Below are 21,003 nucleotides of genomic sequence, written 5' to 3'. Positions count from 1 at the left end.
AGCAATGCAACCATATTGGGAAAGCTCTTACTTTGAAGCAAGCCACTAAGGAGCTTTTATTTTGAAACTCCACGGATCGCTAGGAGAGAGAGAACTGAGTCAGAGCAGGCTACCGCACCACACAGTAGCCGCTACCAGCGCACCGGTGTCCGGCTGTTGGCCAGCCAGTATGACGGCGAACAAGTTAAGGAGCTTCGGGGCTTCTCGACGGTAGCTAGTCGTCGCAATCTTCGACGGACTACACAAACATTGACGCCGACCGGGCTTTTCACCCCCCCATTGCCCTCCATTGGAAGAGTATCGGACGGATTCGGCTCTTTGGGTCCCGAGCGGAGGTCGGCGGCAAAACATGAACAAGAATCACCGAGTGCCGAGCAACCGTTCTCTGAGTGCCGTGGAGGTGAAGAGTAAGGTGACTATCACAGTTTGTGTCAATGCTTGTTTAGTTTGTTTGAGTTGTCGTTGCTGGTTCAATGACATATCGTCCACTCGAGGCTAATTTAGCTCAGCTAAAGTGCTTGATGGCAAGTTGTTAGGACAAATGAGCAAGTGTACGCTGAAACAAAGTTGACCCGGGGTGGTTGCTAACTGGCTAGCATAAAATGGTGGTAATAACCGCGGTTTGGACTGGCCGCGATAAGTTTTTGAAGGTGCTCGCGTCGGTGAGTCATGTCAACTGTCACCGCTTCCTCGATCTTCCTCCCTTCAAGTATTGACTCAGAGTCCAAGTCGAGTTTACATTTTGGCGCGTTGACTTAAGTTCGAGGTTGTTGTTTTTAAGGCGCCGACGACATGCTAGTGGAACTAGCTCGCTTGATGGTTGTTTTCCTGGAGCGCACAGGTGTCTTTGGGCCCGCAGGTTGCTGGCACCATCCGTGGAAGGCGGCCTCAACCTTGGCCAAGGAGGGTGGGCAAACTTTTGTCGCTGAAGCCGCTATTTGATTTTTTTAAACGCCCAGATGAACCTATGTAACGTAGGTGGTTAGAAAAAAAAAGTTCCAATGCGTTTGGAAATACTTTAGAGACCAACCATTTTATTAAACATGACAAACAATAAAACTCACAAATAGATAAGATGAGTCACAAGGAGCAGACGCTAAAATTGAATGAACCAGGTAAGCCCAACTCAAGTGACATCAGTCACTCGGATACACACCTTTAAAGGCACACATCAACACACGAATATATAACAGAGTGAGTGTAACCTGATTAAATCACACAAAAGTATATTTCTTTACATTTGTCTGTACTCTTACACGTTTCATTGTTTTCATTATATTATCAAATTTTCTTAATTTAATACTTGCAACAAAAATGTTTTAGGGTGCTGGAATGGATTAATGGAATTTCAATTTTAATGGACAAATTTTGTATTCAGTTTGATCAATTTATAAATTGAGTTATGTGCTTACACGTGAAACGAGTTCATCTTGTAAATCAAAGTACAGCTATAAATGAAATACATTTCCCCTATTGAAATGATGTGAAAAGTCATGATTGCAACTCTACAGTTCTTTCAGTTTTTTTTTTTTTTTTTTAAATAAGAAAAATACCTTCCATCGATCATCTAAGCCGCTTCTCCTCACGGGGTTGCGGGGGTGCTGGAGCCTATCCCAGCTGTCTTCAGGCAGCAGTACACCCTGAACTGGTTGCCCTCCAATTGCAGGGCACACAAAGACGAACAGCCATCTGCACTAACACTCACACTTTGGGACAATTTTGAGTGTCAATACTGTTGAGGAGCCTCTTGTGTTTGTTTGCATTGACTAACTGAATTACTGCAATTCAGTTGTTTATTATTGTGTACATTCTAGATGCTTTGTGGAAGATGTACATTTTTCATAGATTTTTGCTCTTGGTGGCACCAGGGGCTCACTGTAGTTGCTCGTGTTAACTGAGGAAAATGAACAAGATCAACATTTGGTTAGTGCCCCCTCCCCCGTTTTTTTTCTTTACACTATTACATAATTATTCCAAGAAAATTAGATCACAACAATATCTTTGACATGAATTATGCCCCTCCCGCCATACACACAAAAGTGAATAGTTTTGCCGGTTTGAAAGGAAAGAAGCTGTTCTCTTCTCAGCGTCGTAAAACAATTTGGGATGTCAATTTGACCATGGGGGAAATGGTTATCCAGTTAATGAATTGTTTTGTTTTACAATATTTTGTGGACTAGTGCTGCTCAAAGGAGTTGTTGTAGCTAATTGTCTAACTAACTTGCTATCTTTGTGACCGAGGTCAAACACGATGGTTATTTGATAACGGGTGGGGACGCTGGAATTGTACTGCTTTGGATCTGAGTCTGCTTACTTCCCTCAACTTTTGGTGGATGTTCTTCGCTTAGCACCCCTTGTTGAGGCTGCACTTTCTTTAGGTGCCCCCCCCAATAATAAAAAAAAACACATACACAAAAAGGCGTGCAATAGATCAAGGTTTCATGTGACTTCTTGCTTGACAGCAGTTTGTTTGAATCCACTAAATTTTGTGCAATGTCAGAGGCGTACCACACAACATTATCTCATTGATGGAAACTTGAACACCATGTAAACGAATTCTCTTTATCAGGAAATCAAAAAAATGGCTTAAGAAATCTAAAACTTACAGTCACTTTCCTTTAGCCTCATGGTCGCTAATTGAAATTAATAATTCATCACGTGCTGTGTCATATGGACCATGTAGGCGGGTTAGATGGGCTTTAAAAATGACCCTGCCGCCGCCTACCAGGGATGACTAGTCTGCTCTATCGTGATGTGTATAGTATTTTGTGTACTGTAAACTGTAAAGTTCGAACTATAAATCCCAACGTTTTTTTTTTTTCCAGCATTAACCTTTGCCGCTTACAGAAGATAGCACTGTGAGAAAGGGACCAATTACATGAATGTGTTGGGCCACCCAAGGTTTACTGATGCTGGCCGAATGTAGCAGTACAATTTTTTTTTTTAAAACAAGGAATTAAGAACTGTTACGGTCCTATACTAACTCACAAGTAACTTACCTTACTATTCGTTGCTAGTGGACAGACGTCCGAGTGAAGTAACCACCACGGGCCCTCCATGCTGCTAACGCTATACATTTTGATAATTGTATGGAGATGTGGGAGGGTTTGTTGGGGCTTGCCAAATACAGTGTTTATCCCCCTACAAATGAAGACTGTTTTGCCGTGAGTTCAGTTCAGTTTACGTTCGGAGTTCAGAACTTTCGTTCATTGATGTTTTTCAGGTACAACACTGCCATCAGGTTAAATCTTTCTGTAAGGAATCGCTTCACACAAGACATCCATAAAGCCTAGAAAATTTCAGTTAATGAAATATTCAGTTAGATGTTATACAACCAAAAAAAAAAACAACTTAATAGCAAGTTCAACACAAAAGGGATATTTTCCTAAAGGGGACATCAAGTAAAAGAAAATCTTTTTAATATATTGGATGCATTCCCAGTAGTATAAACACAGAATTCTGATTAATATTATGTTTGTGGAATGTAAAGTGAGCAGAGAAATCCCCTTATTTTTATCTATCTCCGGGTGTGGCGATTTTGGCACTTGCTGTTGACTGAAAATGATATCACAATTGCTTATTGCTCAGGTAATGACACAGCACATCTTTTGAACTTTAGCCACACTCAGAAAACAGGTAAGTCATGATTGGTTGTTACCTGAGCCCTGAGCAAATGTGATGTCATTTTCAGTCTACACCAAGTATTTAATAAACAGAAAAACGGGAAAAATAATCTGCGAAGCTGTGGATGTCCAACTGCGAGTACGCCAGGCTTGACTGTAGTCAAATTTTAGAGTTCATGTGTTCATTGTGTCCCCCTTTTCTGTCCCATCACAGTTTGGTGCAGAGTTTCGCCGGTTTTCTCTAGATCGCTCGAAGCCTGGCCGCTTTGATGAGTTCTACGGCCTCCTGCAACACGTGCATCGCATTCCCAACGTGGACTTGCTGGTTGGCTACGCCGACGTGCACGGCGACTTGTTGCCCATCAACAATGACGACAACTACCACAAGGCCATCTCCACCGCGAGCCCCCTCCTCAGACTCTTCCTGCAGCGGAAAGGTAAGAAGAATGCAAGAAAACTAGGGAACAAGTTCCACCTGTTCATCCTGGATCCAATTTCCTGTTGAAATGCAGACTTCAGGCTTGAGCTGTAGCTTGCAATTGAACACTTTAGAAATACGGGCTTGGCTATTGAGAAGGAAAACGTTATTTTTTCATGAAACAAAATGTGCCTTTGTTGCTCATTTGACGCCGCACTGTTGACCGAACGTGCAAGGGAATGCAGGCAATCACATCATATTCGCACAAATTGTAGCCTTGGGCGGGTTATGTCAGGAAGGTCCAACAACTGTGCCAAACAAATGATGACTGTTTACCCAAATTGTTCCTTCCACTCGAAAGACACCATCACTATGTCTTGTGCCCATGTACAATGGCAATCTGTAGTCTTAGGATGCTAGTGTTCATGCTTCCAGACTGAGCCCAGCAGAATTCTATTTCTATATGTCACTAACCAAAACAGCAGAACCTACTGCAGTATGTGTGCTTAATGCTCTTGCCTTAAATTATGCAGCCGTACCGGCTGCCATACTGATAATGTGAAATGTAAATTATGTGCAACCACAACACCGCCGTCCCAATTTACTGTTGTGTAGAGGAGGGGGAAGGGAGAGGGAAAGGGGATAATTCACTTTGGTGACCCCTGAATAGGATTAAGACAAAAGGAAATGATTTATATGTGGGGGGGAAACTACTTTTAATAATATGCAATTATTAAATAGAGTTAAGAAATGCCAACCCCTGCCCACTGTGGGGGAATATGGGATACATTGCTTTGTGTCCGCACACGCACGCACGGCCACGCACACCCACGCACACACTCACACACCCGCACGCTCTCACACACACACAGACACACATATAAATAGATATATACTGTAGATATATAAAAGTGATTATTATTAGGGCTGTGCAATTAATCGAAATTTGATTTACACTCAACAATTACAAAATTGCAAAAACATATAAAAATATAACATTGTTGAACTAGTACTGAATTTACATTGTCTAATACTATCTTGTGTATAATCGAGTTCAAAATTTGGGCATTCTATTGAAATTGTTTATTTCAATGTTGCAACAGTCTATAGCAATTTATGTGCAATTTATTTATACTCCAAAGCACTGTTTCTTTATACAAGGAAACCATATTCGAATTTATACAATTGCCTCATTTAAAAAAAAAAAAAAAGTTTATTATATCAAATACATCTGAATATTGTTTCCATTTATATTTTTTTGTACCAAAAAATAAAAAATGTTTGATTAATTGTGATTTCAATTATTACTAAAATAATTGTGATTTTTTTTTTTCAGAATTGAGCCTCCCTAATTATTACTATAATTACAGTAATAAACGTTCTGACTCTGAGGTATCACAACCCGTGTGAAACCCGACTGGCCAGTTACGCCCGCACATGTATTCTGTTCCTCCCAAAACCTGTGACTGTGACAACCCTTGTGGTTGTGTAGTGGAAAGGGTAATTAGCTCTCTATGTTGCTCAGCTCTCTCAATGAGTAGTGGAAGTGTTAGTAGTAAACGTAGAACTAGTAGTATTTATTGCCCAAATGTGATTGGCTGATGATCAGTCCAGGGTATACTCTGGCTCACAACAATGAGGACAAACATTATTGATAGTGGATGGATGAGTCACTCATTGTGACCTGTTCAATGCAGTTTTGTTAGGTTGTCCGCATGTCGTTGTTTAAGCTGCGCCACTCTGCCATATGACCCTATAGAAGCTAAGCCACTTTGTCATGAAGGAGATTAGTTGGGGTCAGTGTGCTGCGCTGCATGGGACCGTGTTTCAATTACACGCTCCAGACATGAGCACCACGCTGGGCCCCTGCTGCTGTAGCTCAGACTTGCGCTCACGTCTCACACACACACGCACGCACACACACACAATATGGCAGGCATGCAGTTGTTATATCCATCACAAGCCCTGCCTTTCTGAATCTGGACAATAGAGAGAGAAAAACCCTAGCGCTCATTTCTAATAACTGAGAGCAGTTGGTTAATGGTAAAGAAGCTCTTTGGATGCCGTGTTAATTAGTTGCTCGTCACTATCCACGTAGGCTGTGGAGACATTTATGTGGATCTGTGCTAGGCTAGTGACATTTAAGTCAGCTCAGTAACATTTGTTGTACATGTCCAAACACAATCCAATCCATTCCATCCCAGGGTGCTCTTTAACCTTCAAATTGTTTGGATTTTACAATAATGAAAATAAAAGTGACACGTGTGGCAGAATGGTGGCCTAGTGGTTTTTACATCCGCCTCACAGTCGAGAGATCCCAGGGATGAATCTTGCCTCAGGCCCTCCTGTGTGGAGGTTGCTTGTTCTCCCCATGCTTACGTTCCAAATCATGTTGTCAAATTTAAAATGACAGTAATGCCAGTGTACATTTTTGTTTGCTCGTGTGTGAGGTCACTTCAGTTTGTGTATGTGGGAAAGGAGAACCACAGTCACGGATGCACTTCTCAGCCTTTTATTGAATACACGGAGAACCGTTCAACACAACGAGCATACTCACACACAGCAGGCGCTGTCAGCCACAGCTCACGCTCAGACACTCACGCGGCTTTGCCGAAGTCACTCACCACCCCAACAGGCCTTGCCTTTTAAAAGCACAAATCCCAAGTTTTTGTGCTGCTCGTATCATTAACGCATTCGTATTTGTTCCGTGATGTCTGTTGCATGTTTACGAGTTCCAATAATGACCATATTAAATCGTTGTTGGGACACTAGTTATGGTGTTGACACTGCTAGATAAGGTGCATCAATCTACTACGCAGTGGATTCACGTTTGTTGTTGTAGCATTTTATGAAATAAGACACTAAACCCCGACGCCCACCATGAGCAATCTTACGGTTGGCCATTCCTGAAGTACAAAATGTCTTTGAAGGACAGCTTTTGCAACAAATTTCTAGATTCTAGATAAAAACATGGTGATATAAAACAGGTTTGTATTACTTGTTTACTATCTACATTCTTTTAATAGTAAATGCGACATAACATGGACAATGTTTTGTTTGTAAATGATCTTATCCTTTGACAACATTAGGCAACTAAAGAAAGTTTTGTCGAATTGCTGCAACATATCAGCGTTTTAGTTTTAAGTTCCTAAGCAGGTTTTAAACACTACTTAGACTTTGAACCCCTGTGGGTGATTACGTACAGGGTGGTTGCATGGAGTGTAAAAGGCTATTATTGCGCAAGAGTGGACCTTTGACAAGCCTCCACTGTAGGCCCATTTTGCCATTCTTATGGACTCCTGCAGTAAAACATTACGTGCATTTTCTTATTGCGTGTGAGCTAGCATAGAGTCTTGGCACCGTAGGTTATTTTGGAATTGTGCCTCGACGGCTAAATTTAGAGATTTTCTGCCTCAACTCCTGGGGTTTCGCTCTTCTGCTGGTGTGCAGATGTTTGGACGGATGGACGAACAAATGTGTGCGTGTGTATGTGTCCGCTGCTGCTTCAACAGTGCTTCCATAGTTTTTTGTTTTGTTGTGGATTGTGATCTGGCCTACTTGTTTTGATGAGTGTCATCCAGCAAGTAGGAGCGTATTATATCCCCCAAAAATGGTTTCAGCTCTCCCTGATATCTCTCTGCCAACACCGCTAACTCTCCCAGCCAAGCCTTACACGCGTGAACAATGACTCAGTGACTATTGTACCAGCCGTGAGTTGCCCACTGTGTACCTGTTGTCATGACAGCAGGAGAGAGAGAGACACGTTTACGGATGGATTTAAAGTGCCCAAGTGTTTTTTCAATGTTTGGAGGCGCTACAAAGCATGTTGCCGACATTTGGCTCTGACAACAAAAGCTGTCTTCCTCCAACATTAGTTCTTGTCTTATATATTCTATTTGAGCAGTGTGTATGTGTCAGACACACTGAAATAGAAGCAGCATTACCTAATTAGGCGTGACATAAATGGTTTAAGTGTGAAATATTCTCCTAATTATACGTCGTGCATTCATACTGAAATTGTGACACATAGGCATTCACAACCAGAGATTATTTGGTACTTAAGGCTGGGCAATATGAATTGAAATTCAAATTTAGTTCTGCCATTATTGATTAGTTTTATTAGCAATTATTCCGTTGAATAATCTGTTACAGTTTTTTGAAAGTAAATCAGTTACTAGTTGGGTCTTTGTTTTCCAAAGTCAAAGCAGATGTTTGCAAATGTCTTGGTTTAATTACACAACCAGTCTATTTTTAAAGGAAATTCATAAAAATTTAAGAGTAAAATTGTATCTGAGAAATGTAGGTATTGTCTTGGTCTGAGCACGTCGTCCAGAATGATCCATTCCAGTTTCCAAGCTGTGATTCTTGTGGTGGTTGCTCACTTTTCATTCTCTGACAGGGCGTGTGTTTGTTTGGTGGTTCAGGTAGTTTCAGTCATTGAACGGCACATCAAAAAGGTAGCAGGAAAGGTATCAGGGGGGACAGGAATGTTTGCTTATCCCAGCTGGGCTTGCCGCGCTAATCACTAACCAATGAGTCATTCAAAGTAAGGAGGCATGTACAGTACAGTGGAGAAGTTCCTCGTTGGACAAAGTCTAAATGTCCTTGCATAGAAAACACATGATGTAAGGAATAGTGTGAGCAAGTATCATAAGGTTCATAGACCTATTATCACATTTTTTTCTGTCTTGGTTTTCAAGTGGGGCTGGAAATAACAATGTAATGCAGTACAGCGAATCCCCGTCTATTATCCGTTCACTATTCATGCATTCACCTATTATGTTTGCGTCTTTTTTTTCTTTTTCTGTGGAACCTGTCCTCATCTATTCACTGAAAAGCTAAATATTAATGACTTTCTACCCTGTCTGAAACCTGGTCCTAGCAACTCGAGAAGGAGTTATTGGTGTAAAGGAAGTACAGTATATTGAAGTAATATATCTCAATCTCGAAGATTTTCTTATGTCGTGGAGGAGTTGTGTTTTGCTCGGGGTTTTATAGGAAGTTACGGAAAGTTTGTGGTCTTCACTCTGCTGAACGGCTACTGAAAGGCTTAAGCTAACAAACGATTGAGGTCTTGTTACTTGACGACCATTGCTTGTTTTTACGACTTGTTTTGCAAAGGGGTGACATGCATACCAGGATTCTTTGGGTGCTTTTTTTTCCTAATAATCGTCTCCTCTGTAATCCATTTAATTTTAAGGTTTGTGTAAGATTCATTTAAAATGCTATTAATATGTTTGGGGATCATAGTTTGTGGTATATTTATCATATAATCTATTGAGATAATCCGTTCTAAATATTTGGGGTTGGGAATGTCTCAATTACTCGCTGTACTCGCTCAGTATTGCTTGACTGTATATGCAATTTAATTTACTTTAATTTCAATTATTATTCCACGCTGTAATTATAATACGCCATATTCAAGAAGGAAAATGTCCTCCACTATGGCCCTCCTCAACTTTGTTGAATTCATTGGTGTCTTACACTGTCGGCACGCTCTGTCACGCTCTTTGTGGATCCCTCCTGACTGTATTTTGGTGAACCGAATTGCACTTTTGTTGTAAATGTGCCAAAATTGCTCCTGACATGCTGCACGTAATAAGCAAGGGAACAGCACCCCAGGCAAGAATGTGTGGAGGAGTAACACATGTTAGGGCCTAATAGGAGGGATGGACAAGAGGATAGAAAGTAAAGGAGGGTCAACATTATTAAAGAGGGTGTTGATGTATGAGGCATTGTTTAGGCAAGGCAAGTAATTATAGTGGGGAAAGGAGAGCAAGTGCAATCTAAATGTGATTAAAATTCAACCAGAGAGAGCGAGGGGAGGATAGGCCGGAATGGTATTAGTGAGGGAGGAATGTAGAGTGAGGCCCAAGCTGGGCAGGGTGGGAGTGAAGAAGTGGGGGGTGCGTTTTGGGTGGAATGTGGCCAGTCTCAGATCAGCTCGGTTGGCTAGATTAGACAGGACAGCAGGTCAGACTGGACCCTCGCTCGAGGGCCTGGCTGTGCAGCCAAAGGGGTACTTACTGACTAAGACAGAGCGGGTGAGTTGTTGAGAAAGAAAGCACAGACCAAACGTTTTACCCCCTAAAACCTGGCTGCAGTTGCAGGACGATGAGGGAGTGTGGCTTTGACAGAAGGACGGAGGCGAGGGGGCTCTACTTTATTGGGCCTGTCAGAATTTCTCCGCTTAGAGTTGATGAAGAATAGATGAAGGCAAGAGGAAAAACTGGATGAGGTGGGTCGAATCTGGTAAACAAGCCAACATGCAAAAAGGAAGTGAAAGGCAAGAAATGTTCTGTTAAAATGAACATTTTCAATTCAGAGGCAGCTTGACTCCAAAATTCATCAAAAAGGTTGACAAATTCAGCGTCCTTAATTGGCGATTGAACGTTATTTCAGGACATTCTAGCGTTGTTGAAGTCGATAGCAAGAGTTTGTGACGGCATTGATATTCATAGATTATTTGGGAAAGCAAGGTTTAGTTTGAAGTTGGCCTTTTTGCCGAGTTGGCAGTATGTTACTGTCGTGCATACTATTTATTTAAAAAAAAAAAAAAGCAATATTTCGACATCGGTCTGAGTGAATTGTGGGATTACCATTATGTGCCGTGAGGGAAACCAAAAGGCCAGAAAGCAGAGAGCATGAGCCACAGAAAATGAAAAAATAAAATTTTGTCCAAAGAAGCAACGCAAAATTACTCCGCTCGGAGAGAAAACAATTCAAAAGCGCGTGAAAATCACCGTATTTAGGGAAATAATAGTAACTACAAAGTTTAAGTCGACAACCTGGCCACACTTGAAGCTGCAACGCATGGCGGGAGGAGAAGGTAGCAACGTTGGCGAGTCAGTAGTCAAGAAATCCTTCGGCACAGAACAAGGGGAGAAGCTGACTAAATATGGTGCCATCTACTCAAGCTGATGTGACTCAGGTGAGGGGGTGAGTCTCCGCCTCTGAGTCCGGCCACAACTCCTGCCACGCTCCAGCACTGCAAAGACGGTGAGGAGAGCAGAGAAGGAGGACGGGGAGAAGCAGTAGTAGGCAGAGAGACATGGTAAAGGTGAAGCACAATTACGATGATGTACATTTGGGCCAAGTTTATGTGTCTATTCAAGGCCCCAGCAAATGTGGTTAGCTTGCCGGGGGCATATGGAAACATTACATCATTGCAACAACAGGTGTTTTTTTTTGTTTGTTTGTTTTTTAAATAAAAATTTATTTGACAAGTAATGTTGTTAATACCGTAACTAATCATATGTGAAACTGGTTGCGAAGAAAATAGTGGGATTATTTGCATACGAACATTTGTACTTCGTTTGACGGATGAATTGGCCCTTTGCCGGAGTGGTGAATGTGGGAAATATTTACCACACCACTCCCCATTTCAACTCATCAATAGCGATGTGGTGAACGGGGAGCTCACACCCTGTAGAAGTTCTAATTATGTAACCACTTTAGAGTGATGGGTGTGATTGTGAATTCATGAGTGGGGCTATATAAGAAGCAGCCTAATGATCCGCACCACAGTCTCTTGAATTAAGTATTTCATAGAAAATTCATCAAACTGTCAGCAACTTGGCGCATAAAGGTTCTGCCTGGTTTTGCCCCTCACATAAGTCATAATCACTCTTTGTGTTTTTTCATTCTGAACCCCATCCTACTTTTGCCTCCTGCCTTATCGGCAGAATTTAAGGTGCCTTTTATCTGGGCTGCAGGACGAGGTATGCTCGCCCGCACCAGGAATAGCAAACCCATGGGAATGTGCTCCTTTTCAACGTTTATCACCTCTGCACACTTCATTCCCATCCTCGGTCAGCATTTGTTATGTTCGTGCCTTCGCGTCTCTCACGTCTTGTGTTTTGCACTCGCCCTGCTTTTTCTCATCTGCACAAGCTCAAACTGGCAGACACGCACAGGCGCACGCGCGCACACACAAGCGTTGTAACACTCTGTGTCAGGAACACCTCGGCACAGACTGTAGTGAGCGTTCGGGCTTGTCATCAACAAACCCGACTGTTTCCAGAACACCACAACCTTCAACTTCTTGTCTTTGTGTGTATGTGTTTTTCTTACTCAGAGGCTTGCCATGAGTCATGTTTGGATACGTTGGACTACTTTTGCACACACAAATGACTGCCGAGATATCACTATTTTACACGCAACCTAAAGTCACCCTTTGTTTAAAAAAATAAATTATAAATCATCCATAAATGTTAAATATGGCACCCATTCAACGAACGACTGGTAGCACAGACACACACACGGTACATTTCACATGACATGGTTTAACTTAAATAATTCAATGCATTGAGCCAGTACATTCTAGGAATTGAGTGACTTCACCGGCATTACTATAATATCAATATCAATATGAACAGTAGGTTGATATGCCACGCCCGTGCCTATGGTCCCGTTAACGCTAGTACAGGAAGTTTTTTATTAATACCATATTGCAGATATGCTTATATTTTATGAATGAAAATGAAATATTTTTCAAACTTTTTTCCCCCCACATCAATTCCAAATCTAACGCAAAAGATTTGATGGTCATGGATGTGGAGGCAGAACTTCTGCCAACCTGCAAAAAGGCTTTCTGAGGTTTTCACAAGGTACCGCATAGTATAATAATAAAATATAATACCATACCTTTTGGACTCAAACCATACATACATAAATGGTAGCAGAACAGAACGTCCCCGGAGTGACGTACACTTTGTTGGCTGTAATGTCAGATCAGTGATGTCATTGACCTTTCTGCATATTATAGTGGATCACAGCTTTTGCATGGAATGCAAAATATCATCTACGATGTCACGCTATTTACGTAGCTTGTTATCGGCATCCGGCATACAAAACCCCACGCTGTGGCCGAACTCACCTGAAAATATCTGTGCAAAAGAATGTAGCTGTTACCACTTTGTCATGTTAATTCCTCTTTCTGATTTAACAACTTTAATATTTTATAACTCTAGGGTCAAAAGCACAAGTTTAATTCAGTCCAGTCCACATGCTTATGTAATACACTTTCATTGTGAAGGACTCCCGAATAGCCAACACAAACCACCATGCTTTTCAGTACTGACAAGTTGGGGTGCTGCTGGTCACGAGGGTACAGTGGTGGATCGAACACACTGAAAACACTCGGCCGCATGTTTGGGCGACTCCACCTGCTTTTGTGTTTCATGAACCATTCAGTTAATTGCATTGAAACTAAAAGTATCTTTTAAAACAAGTGATGTTGATTGCACGGAAGAAGTCAACATGATTTACAGTGTTGCTTTTATCTTATTTCCTTAAGTATGGGATGTCAATCTGTTTACAAAACGGATGCATCAATAACATCACAAAGTCTATCACTTGCTAAGCCATCAGTAACTGAATGTCTCGTGCTTTAACTGCGTTCACATCCTTGAAAATCATCTTTTACGTAAGCCGTCGTTGAGGCATGAAGCATGCAGAGCGTGAGAGTAGACCAGAGTGTCTTCCTTTCCTCCGGCAAATTTGCTTCTTGATGTCCCTTTTGTGTTGGAAAGGCACGTCCTTTTAATTCAGAGCAGAGTGCAATGACCAAGCTTGACTACGTGCACACGTGATCGTTTGTGCCGGTGGCACCTCACCATTTTCTCCCCCAGCACTTCAACTTCCGTTGCTCATCGCTGACTCCATTCAATTGTGTGGGGGAGTCCTTGCTGCCACTGCATAGTTGGAATACCTGACCTGTGCACAACCATGATGAGCGTCCCGCTGAATTCGTGTTGGGTGGCCACTGGTACTCGGGTTCTGCACCTTCAGGTGACGAGAAGCTTCTCAATGATTGGTTCAAGACCCATAACCAAACGCCTTAATTAGTATTACAAAAAGCCCTTTGTAGTTATGGTCTTGTAGAAGATAAATAGCAACATTTTGGAACGTTGGTCTGAGGTCAGCTATTCAATGGACCCTCGAAACTCAACACTTGCCTCATCTCACACAAACCAGACCACAGATACTTTTGTAGCTTGTTTGCTATGTGAAGTGCTTTGCAACAACAACAACAAGCGGACACTTTTTCTAATTTCTTTGCTGGAATAAAACACCCAATGATAGTAGCTGGTTGTCATCAGTGATTGGCAAGTAAGTTGCCAAATTTGGTTGGAAGACTCGGAGCGTCCTTCAAAATAAAATAGCTGCTAACAGATGCCGTCACTTAGTGGAAATCTCCCACCCGAAAACAATAATTTAATAAACCCCTATAACTGTTATATGCTTATCGTGACATCAACATTGAATCAAGTGACTGAGGAACCCTTCAGTCCTTCAATTCTACAGAGCACGATAATGGCGCAGCTTTGCTGTCAAAACGGTGTGTATGGTAAAGAAGATACTATTTAAAGAATGTACTTGAAGGTGGTTCTTTTTTTAGACTTTCAAAAAATCTAAAACAAGGAAAATGGGCCAAATTGATTTATAGATAGAACTTGGTTTAAAAATAGCATGCAGGCATTAAAAGCATAATTTGTACAAATGAAGAATAGGAATGAGGTTGCTGAGGAGCTCTGGAGGTAATTTGACTGAATACTTAACATCTGTTTTAATGAGCTGTATTATAAATATACAGCGCTACCTTGAAAGTCAACCACAATTCATTCTGTGATGGTCAAATGGCCTTTTATGTAGCTCACACAGAGACATGTGCGACATGAAAAGGAAGTTGTTTAATAGTGAGATCAGAAATGCTGCATGTGCATGACTGAACCACGGTTTTTAAAACCTTTTTTTTTTTTTTTTTTTTTTTTGCATCACGCCTCTTTATGCTGCAGGTGATTTGCATTGAGTTGTAGCAAACAAATGAATGGAGATGCTCAATTAAAGCCCGACCTGAGAATGCCACCTGAATGAATTCATCATCCAAGACCTGCACATGTGCACCGGTTGGGCGTTGACAGGAAAGAGCGTAACTTAAACAGCTGTTAATATTTAGCTGTGGTTTTTCTAGTTAACTAGTAGAGAGCAAACTTCCTCCCTTTTCCTACCCTTTCACCTGCTCTGCTTTTCATACGTCGCCATGCCGGGTTAAAGTCTAGAAAAGCTCATCGATGACAACAAAAAGACTGTTGTGTACGCCGGGACACTTGTAAAAATATCCAAGTTGTACTTTGGACTACCGACAGCTGCTGACTGAATTTCGTTGAAGCTTATTGATGATTGTCACATTCAATTCACTCTAGCCCATACCTGGTTTAGGGACACGGAGGAACTGCGGATAAAAGTTGAATAACATCCTGGCCTGATTGCCAATCAATCACAGGAAACATAGAGAAGTAGATAACAATTAACATTTACTATTCACACCTACTATATACGTATCCTCATTGACATGGACGCCAGAGCGATCAGTTTCCAAATTGTTGAATATTAATTATATTGTGCCAGTCCCAAAACAAGCTAGTCAATGAGGGCTCTAAGAATGTCTGAGAGTGATGACGAAGGACAGCACTTTGGCCGGTTGGAGAATGTCAGGGTTCATTATTCATTCTCTTGAAATTATATGACGGGGCAATACTACAATTCCATCTAAAATTATTGGATCAGCAAGGTCAATTTCTTTCTTTCTTAAACTTCCTCCCCTATTCCAAAATGATGCTTGTTACGTTCATTCAAGACTGCTAGTTGTCACTGGGTGGGTATGTGATAATGATTGGTTGAATTGTGGTCTTCTTGAAGTGGCTAGCAACCAGGCCAGGCTGCGGCCAGCTCGCTTTATGATGACAAGAAAGAAAATGGCTAGATGGATCATCATGTAATGCAACATACACTAGCGTTCAATAACAATTGTTTGTTCTCTGTCCCACCCTTTTGTTGTTTATTATGCAGAGGAAGCAGATTATACAACCTTTGGTACCGATTCGCTGACAAGAAAGAAAAACACAGTTCTTTCGGCAGTTCTTCTCCGACCCGACGCTAACAGGAAAAAGCCGCCGGTTATCATCAGCCTCCCGAGGGACTTCCGTCCCGTCTCGTCCATCATTGATGTGGACATCCTGCCTGAGACGCACAGACGTGTGCGCCTGTACAAGCACGGCCAGGAAAAGCCTCTGGGCTTCTATATCCGTGACGGCTCCAGCGTGCGAGTCACGCCGCAGGGGTTGGAGAAGGTCCCCGCCATTTTTATCTCCCGGATGGTTCCCGGCGGCCTGGCGGAAAGCACCGGTCTTCTGGCAGTTAATGATGAGGTTCTGGAGGTGAACGGCATCGAGGTGGCTGGCAAGTCTCTGGACCAAGTGACGGATATGATGATCGCTAACAGTCACAACCTCATCATCACCGTGAAGCCGGCCAACCAGCGGAACAATGTCGTCCGTGGCGGGGGCGCAGCGTCCGGCAGCTCGGGGCGGTCCTCGGACAGCGGTGCCAGCTACTATGGCTACTCTTCGTCGGCCGGGCTCGCCTCTATGTCCTCAGCCCCCTCGCACATCATCCAGAATTTCCCCGTAGGCGAGCTCGAGAGCGACGAGGACGACGAGGACCTCGTAATCGAGGCGGGGGGCGACGCAAAGCCCGTCAGCCGCACGCCGTCCAATTACAGCATGCCCCCGCTGCCTCGCTACGAGCCGCACCTCAACCTGCGAACGTCCGCCTCTCCGCCGCCCTTCACGGTCAACGGTGCCGTGCTGGCCCGTGGGAGCAGCGGTTCACTGAGCAAGGCCGGGTCATCCACGCCGTCGCCTGACAGAGCCACGAGGAGACGGAGTCTCGAAGAGGATGGGACTGTAATAACACTGTAGAACCGCCATGCACACACTACACTTGAGACACACACTCAGTACGTTTACACAATTTTAGTAAAATACTTTTTTTAGTCTGGTTGAAATAGAAACACATTAGTCCAGCTGAAGAAATGAAAAACTCACTTCAACAGACTTCCTTGACACCAATTCCGATTTAGACAAGGCTTTGTCAGCATTTCGTGGTATTTCGGAAAGAGCACGAAATATATAGGAGGGTTTGGGAGGAGTAAACCACCAATATATGGGGATTACTGTAATTGCAGCTTGTAAACGAGCAAATCAGACCAGGCTACACGTAAGTCGATGTGCAAATGCTTTGACTGGGAGGCAGACATGTAGCTGGCCAACCAGGAAGATCATCGGTCTTTCCTGCATCTTACCAAAACAGATGACAAACATGTCATTTGTAATTCAATTCAAGTGTACAGCATGTACCAAACATACAGAGTTGGAACACTGTCCAAATCACTATTCACCAGCCCGCTTGTTGATTTATTTTGTGACATATTACATCAACCAGAAAAAGACCACTACTAAGAGGTGTACTGGAGGCGTAGCGCCACCCATGGCAGTGGCCAATAAATTGCTTGAAGTCACAACCGGTACGCGGAACACGCAAATAGTCCATTTCACAGCTGTAGCGGAAGCTGGAACCAACTGCAAGTAAACGTACTGAGCGACACTTTTGAGAGGGAGTCACGGACCAGCCATTGACACCAATGACTTTGACGGAGAAGCACAATGACATGTAAATATTGAATCTGGACACAAAGCCTATTTAAATGTTTGTACGTCCTAACATTTACAAGTAAAACACCACACCTCAGATTGTAGTGCCCATGCGTGTGCCATTGTAGGACCAACACACACACACACACACACACACTTAAAGACTAAAGGTGTCACTCCATATCAAAATCTCCCTCTAAATCCAGGTACTGCACCTCCTGCAAAGCCGAAGCACTTATTTTTTTTCTCAAGCTTCCTCTAGAGGGCAGAAGTGAGCCCTGGCGTTCCCTTGTGTCTTTTGTTTAGATGAGCGTTTCCCCAGCAACACGTCTCTGGACACAAGACTTTTAAAAACATTTTTAGCACGACAATCGTTGAAAAGAATATTTCAGCAAAGTCACTGACCAAGGCTGCCTTGTGAATAATAATAATAATAACAATGATGATAATGTTTTTATTCAAGGACAAAACAAGTCTGGGCCTTTTAGCCTGTGATTTGTTATTTTTTAGCCATGTTAATGATTGATGGATCAAGAGGTGATTTACTATAATTCAAGTCAGCCATTGGCCTAAAAAAAAATCTCCAATAATTAGCCCGGTAATTGTATACTGTAAACTGGAACCTTAAGTAGTGGTATTATGCATTTAATTAAATGAATTGAGAAGCGGCTCAGATAATGGATGGATGGATGAATTGAATGTTTCTGTGGGATGTTTTCATCCAAAGCCCAAAGGATCGATATTTAAAGATGGATTTTTCAGTTCAATTGTCAATGAGTGTAGCGACGTGCCACATGATATCGCCAGACATATGACTAGTTTTCTTCGGGCAATTAAAGTCAGTCTTCCATAATAATTCCCCTTTAACGTTGCAAATGCTGCTTTGGTGACAGATCATGTTTAAGGTAATTCGTTAAAATAACTATCATACAAGTGCAAAACTAGAGTGGTCTTTTTGTATTTAACTCTTTGCCATCATTGGTACACCTGTGTCCCCTTTATGTTCAAAAGATATGTTTATTCTGTTGCCTTATTGTTATCATTTTACGATCAGTATAATTGGATCCCCATGTTACCTCCTCTTTCTGAACATTCCGGAACCATATGAAATCATAACGGTTCGCTATATTTGGGATAATTTTTGCTCTTGTTGCTGCACATTCCATGACAACAAAGGCCAGGCCCTCTGTTGCATGTCTGCAAAAAAAAAAATGTGATTCTACCCGACAGTTCCTGGACCTTGATTCTTTGTACAGTAAATGTGTTGGGTCATTTTCTAGCAACGCTACAGTTGACACAGCATTCCATAATGGGTATTTGGACCCGATTGAAACATTTGATAGCAACACTGTAACACACAACACTGTTTGTCTTTTTTAGGCTGTTTTGACCACAGCTGACAAAGTCAAATATAAATTGTCATATTTAAGAGGCAAAATGGTTTTACGATGTCTTGCACATGCACTGGTCAACAGAAAATTTTAATCAGAGATGGTGTTGCGAAATGTTTTTATGAGACTAATGTGAAAAATTCCTACCTTTTTCCTAGCGTATCAGTTCTTTGAGATATTGTAATTTTTTTGTTTTTAAGTTTGACCTATAAAAATTTGCGCAATAAAGATTTTACCATGCATTGTCATTCATATCTATGGCATTTCTGAAAACAAATTCCACCTTTTGCTGAACCAGACCCAAATTCTGAACTATTATTAAATGCATTACTTTATTATGTATTATGATTGTTATGTTATAAAAACCTAATGGGCTTAAAAAAAAAGGTTCGTAATCAGTATAAAAAAAATCTACATTAGTCTACTTGCATCTCTGATTAAAAAAAATAAAAATGTGTTGACCACTGATGTGATTATGTGTGCAATTTGACAGCCTACACATGTAAAATTTTTGTCCTGATTTTGTTTTTTTTCCTGCGGCAGCATGGTTGACTGTTTTTCTGGGTTCAAATCTGTACTCGGGAGTGTGGAGTTTGCATGTTTTCCTCGTGCTCCTGTGGGTTTTCTTTGGCTTCCTCGCTCATTCCCCCCCAAATTAAAAAAAAAATTGCATTGTAGGTTGATTGAAGAATCTTAATCGTGGTTTCCCAACCTTGATTGAGCCAAGGCACATATTTTACGTCTGCACATCTCAAGGTACACCACCAAACAAAATTGACCAAAAAAATGGATAACAGCTTCTTTATGATCAGCAATCTTTTGGAAGAACATTTCATATGCTGCATGTCACTATATGTCGTTGGCGTGGATAGACGAACGAAGACACAATATTTGGTTATTGTAATTTTTGGACCAATCGGGCTGGATTGGAGAATGTCCTACATGCTCACCTGCAACCCCAATGAGAAAAAGCGCAAAATAAATATTTGTCCTGCTTACACATGTCCACTCAAGTTTCACTTTTACAGAATGCTTATCATTGCAGTCTCATGAGGCTGTTAAGACTGTGATTATGTTAGACTGGAAACACTTTTAACGTTTGGCCTTGTGTGGCACTGGCTACCGGTGATGCCATCTGTCATTCCAGCAGTAACAAAGCAAAACAAAATCAATTTTAAATTATTGTATTTAACTGCACCACAGGACACTGGGATTGTAACCGCAGAGACACTGTTATTTATTCTCTCATCGTGTCTATTTCTGGAGTATTTTCATTCTTTGTACACTTTCTATGACTTCAGTTTTTTTTTATAACCAATACATTTTTTGTGTTCTTGATTATTTTTCTTTGATAATATCTCATGTAGATGTATTTTGACCACTGGAGATGATTTTTTTCAGTAGCTGACTGTTGTTCTGGCTTAAACAACTTTTATTTCATTTTTTAAGACACTATTTTTTTCATACTGTGAATTCTTATTTTAAAGCAGAACATTTTGATATTTGAGTCTTTTCTCACTCTCTTTTTTTTTTAAGAAGTGATTGAGCTATGGCGTTTGCTTGCCAGATAAATGCTATGGTATATATAGATTTGTAATTAAGATTGTCAGTATTTTCATATCAATGCTTTAAATGATGTACATTTTTATCACATAGTGACTACATTTTAAGACTCTACTGGAGCTGTACGAATAAATAGATGTACGCCTGTAATTATTGATTTGAGGAGCTGGCTAAAAATAATAAAAGAGCAATATGTAGTACCTCTTGGCTGTTTGCCTTTTTGCATTCATTTTGGTGAGTTACTAACCTTAACTTTTCATCAGTCGTGGTGGTGACGTTTACATTTTTGGCTTTCTGGCGCCATCTGCAGGATGTTTGACTTTCCTGTTCAGAACTGCAACGAGCTCTTTCTTCAAGGTGACTCGATTTTTGTTTTTCAAGTTTTTAGCTCTTAATTCTTCTCAAAGGATGTGATAAATTTCATAATTATTTTCTTAAAAATGTCCAAATTTTAAAGTTGAAAAAAAAAAACAACCCCTGAACTCATCGTTCAAGTTGGCTGCTCTGCCTTC

The 21,003-nt window shown here is 41.5% G+C and overlaps 1 protein-coding gene across 1 annotated transcript; it reads left to right on the top strand.

Moving 5' to 3' along the window:
• The first annotated feature begins 79 nt into the window (after positions 1–79).
• On the top strand, positions 80–20,691 carry pard6b (par-6 partitioning defective 6 homolog beta (C. elegans)). Its single transcript, XM_088289541.1, has 3 exons — positions 80–412; positions 3,838–4,060; positions 15,895–20,691. Exons 1-3 carry the CDS (start codon positions 350–352, stop codon positions 16,803–16,805), a joined length of 1,197 nt encoding a protein of 398 aa, XP_088145667.1. The 5' UTR covers positions 80–349; the 3' UTR covers positions 16,806–20,691.
• Positions 20,692–21,003: the final 312 nt, after the last annotated feature.

This window comes from Idiotropiscis lumnitzeri, chromosome 3 (assembly GCF_059441095.1).
Source record: "Idiotropiscis lumnitzeri isolate Australia: NSW breed Sydney's pygmy pipehorse chromosome 3, RoL_Ilum_1.0, whole genome shotgun sequence".
NCBI classification, from domain to species: domain Eukaryota; kingdom Metazoa; phylum Chordata; class Actinopteri; order Syngnathiformes; family Syngnathidae; genus Idiotropiscis; species Idiotropiscis lumnitzeri.
This window is presented reverse-complemented; position numbering and strand designations above follow the sequence as displayed.

What these genes read in the sequence shown, in the direction of transcription:
- pard6b (XM_088289541.1), top strand. Translation starts at nt 350, where the DNA reads ATGAACAAGAATCACCGAGTGCCGAGCAACCGTTCTCTGAGTGCCGTG. An exon ending in CCGTGGAGGTGAAGAGTAAG is followed by an intron (nt 413 to 3,837) that starts GTGACTATCACA and finishes GTCCCATCACAG; the next exon opens with TTTGGTGCAGAGTTTCGCCG. An exon ending in ACTCTTCCTGCAGCGGAAAG is followed by an intron (nt 4,061 to 15,894) that starts GTAAGAAGAATG and finishes TTTATTATGCAG; the next exon opens with AGGAAGCAGATTATACAACC.